The sequence below is a fragment of the Aplysia californica genome, unplaced genomic scaffold (assembly GCF_000002075.1).
Source record: "Aplysia californica isolate F4 #8 unplaced genomic scaffold, AplCal3.0 scaffold00429, whole genome shotgun sequence".
In the NCBI taxonomy this organism is placed as follows: domain Eukaryota; kingdom Metazoa; phylum Mollusca; class Gastropoda; order Aplysiida; family Aplysiidae; genus Aplysia; species Aplysia californica.
The window spans coordinates 493801-496952 of NW_004797699.1; the positions used below are offsets into that span (position 1 = coordinate 493801).

The following is a 3152-nucleotide window of genomic DNA, read 5'->3' on the forward strand; positions in this document are numbered from 1 at the left end:
GGGGGGGGGGGGAGACAAATACGCTGAAAATCGCAAATCTAGGCACATTGTGGTTTTCGAGAACGCTGAGCTCAAATCTAACCTTAAATGCGATTTGATTCAATTTTTGACTTTTCAGATTTTGAGCTTTTCTCTCCCGGTGAGAGCGATGACTCATTTCCTGTCTGGGATAGGCCGTCCTGGCAGAGAATGCTGCATGCGACATTCTGACCAGATTGTCTCCAGACAACGTCTGCAAGCTGAACTTGGTATAATCTGCCCATCCTTCAACTCTCTGTTTTAGTTTTATCAGATCTATGTCCGAGTTTTGTCTAGCTCATGTAAGGCCACCTCGTTGTGAAAGTACCGCTCAAGACGCCTGCAGAAAGACCGAGATACTCGATAAAAATTTGCTCGGGAGTGGGAGAGATTAAGGAGGGCGGGGAATTTAGAGCAAAATGATGATATGTCTTTTATGCATAAAAATGTGACTAAACTGAAGACTGGAGAAAAAAAAAGTGGTAGATTTCTAAGAGCTATTTAGAAATTGACAGGCAACATCGTGTAGCATGATGATCTCTCTTTACTCTTAAATAATTACGTTTTTACACAAGGAGGACCGCTTCGACTACGCTTTCTTGGCGGTCTGGTGGTCATGTCCTGTACAACAATACTGGAGAGACACAGGGCTTGGACAAATCTCTTCTCTCATTTTATGGGGTTTGTTGTGGACCTGCTCAACTGTCCACGCAGTTTCTTTGCAGGGGAATGTTATAAATGGCTTGATCAAACTTAGATCTGTACAAAGACACGAAAGCTGCTATTTAGTGCCGGGAAAGAGTAAGTTACACAAACAGAAACAAGTTTGTTTAGCTTTCGTGAGAGTTTTACTGCACTTGCAACACACTTAGATCTAGGTCATATGAGTGCCGAAGATTAGAGGTGTTACAAGAGAGTAACAAACACAAAAAAAGAAGGAGAAATAAGGACGACAATGTTTGATACGAAGAAGGAGCAAATAACATCAGAGCACCCGCCAACCACGCACAAAAACAGAAACAATAAAGGGTCAATAAAGATGTAGTGGCATCTTCCAACACATATTAACAACTTACAGCGTGAAAAGAAAAGACTTGTTCTTTCTATGAACATTACAAAGTACATGTATTTCATGTATTTCTTACCTTCTCTGCCTCATCTTTCTCGCGATAATGCTTCACCTCTTGAATCAACAAATCTTCCCTCAGCAGGCAGATTTCATCTATGGCTAATGCCTCCAGTGGATCGTCACTGTGAAGACCTTTGAAGGGATAAAACAAATAATAATATATGTTTGTTTGCATAAAGACAAACACATCGACACAATAAAGGTCATTTGGTGCTGGAAAAAAGTGAAACGGACAGACAGACAGAAACAACAACGAGAAAGTAAAAAAGTAGGCCTAGGACCAAGGAGGTTATACAGTAATGTAGGCTGCTTTATGGGCGGCAACTCACGCCTGATAGAAGCCCTCTTTCGCAGCGGAACCATGGTCAACCTGCGCAGCGCGCTGCCCGACTCTCACATCTAGATTAAGATAGGAAAGATGGTTTTATTCTGAGGTCCTTGAGATTAGGCTACCGTGATTCACTATTTTTTAAAAATTATTGCTTAAACAGCCCTCAGAGCTTATACTTGAGTGTGATTGAGCGTTATAAAAATGCAATCTATTATTTTTATTATTATTATTATTATTATTATTATTATTATTATTATTACTACTATTATGATATATTGTCATTGTTATTATTATTATTATGATTATTATTATTATTATTATTATTATTATTATTGTTATTATTATTATTATTATTATTACTATTATTATTATTGTTATTATTATTATTATTATTATTATTATTATTATTATTATCATCAAGATGAAGATGATCATTATCATTGTTATTATTATAAAAATGGAAAGTATAGATTTACGCGGTTGCTTCCGACGTTGGTACTGTTCAGTCGCAGGTGATAGTAATGTGACAAAAAGTAAACTTTAGTCCTCAATTTGGAACATGCACTTGATCTAGTACGCACATTCGGGGTCTCCCCTTTGAGAGAGCTCACATATATATGACGGTGGCTGTGAGGTCATGCCCGAAAGGTGCTTTGGGATTATTGATTTAAGAGCGGGTGGTCGAAAGTTACTTATTTCATTACATGTATCTGCTTTTTCTAGCATTGAACAAAATAATATTAATATACATCGATTGATGATGATGATGATGATGATGAGGATGATGATGATGATTATGATGATGATGATGATGATGATGATGATGATGATGATGATGATGATGATGATGATGATGATGATGATAATGATGATGATAATGATGATAATGATGATTGTAATTTGAAATTCATTGCAAATGTGCTTGAATAGGCCTCAGTAGGCCATTAGTAGACATGTTTAAATTCTGTCCCTTGAAAGGCACCCCCCACAAACACAGACAAACACACACACACACACACACACACACACACACACACACACACACACACACAATTACACACACACACATACACACACAGACACACAAAACACATTTATATAGAGTTGATATAGATTTGATAGGATCACCAACGAGGAAGTATTAAGAAGAACCAGACAGAGCCCAGTCAGAGATGGGGTGGGAAGAAGACGTTGGCGATGGATTGGACACACTCTCAGGAAGTCAAGCAGCTGCATAACAAGAAAAGTGTTAGATTGGAACCCACAGGGTAAAAGATCAAGGGGAAGACCTCGTGGAACCTGGAGAAGAGTCACGGAAATGGATGTACAGAAAAGTGGGAAGACGTGGAGTGATATCAAGCGACTAGCCCAGGAAGGGAAAGGTGAAGAGTGTTCATGGCCTATATCCTGACCCAGGGTGAAAAAGGCAATGATGATGATGATGATATAGATTTACACATTTGCACTTAATAAGTATGTATTTTCATACATGTACAGGGATATAACATATATGCATCCCTAAATGCATCCATTTGCATTATTTATGCATAACATTATAACATTGTAAGTGTATAAATGAACAAAAAATACATGTGCGAGGGTGTGTGTGTGTGTGCGTGTGTGTGTGTGCGTGTTAGACTTAGAGAGAGAGAAAGAGAGAGAGAGAGAGAGAGA

General features: G+C 38.2%; 1 protein-coding gene across 1 annotated transcript in view; it reads right to left on the bottom strand.

Moving 5' to 3' along the window:
* Positions 1 to 1163: 1163 nt before the first annotated feature.
* LOC106012605 (hematopoietic prostaglandin D synthase) overlaps positions 1164 to 3152 on the bottom strand; it is a gene marked incomplete at its 3' end in the record, with an annotated part of 7710 nt that continues 5721 nt past the window's right edge. The window contains 1 exon segment of the mRNA XM_013086035.2: positions 1164 to 1279. Coding sequence (XP_012941489.2) covers positions 1164 to 1279 — 116 coding nt within the window.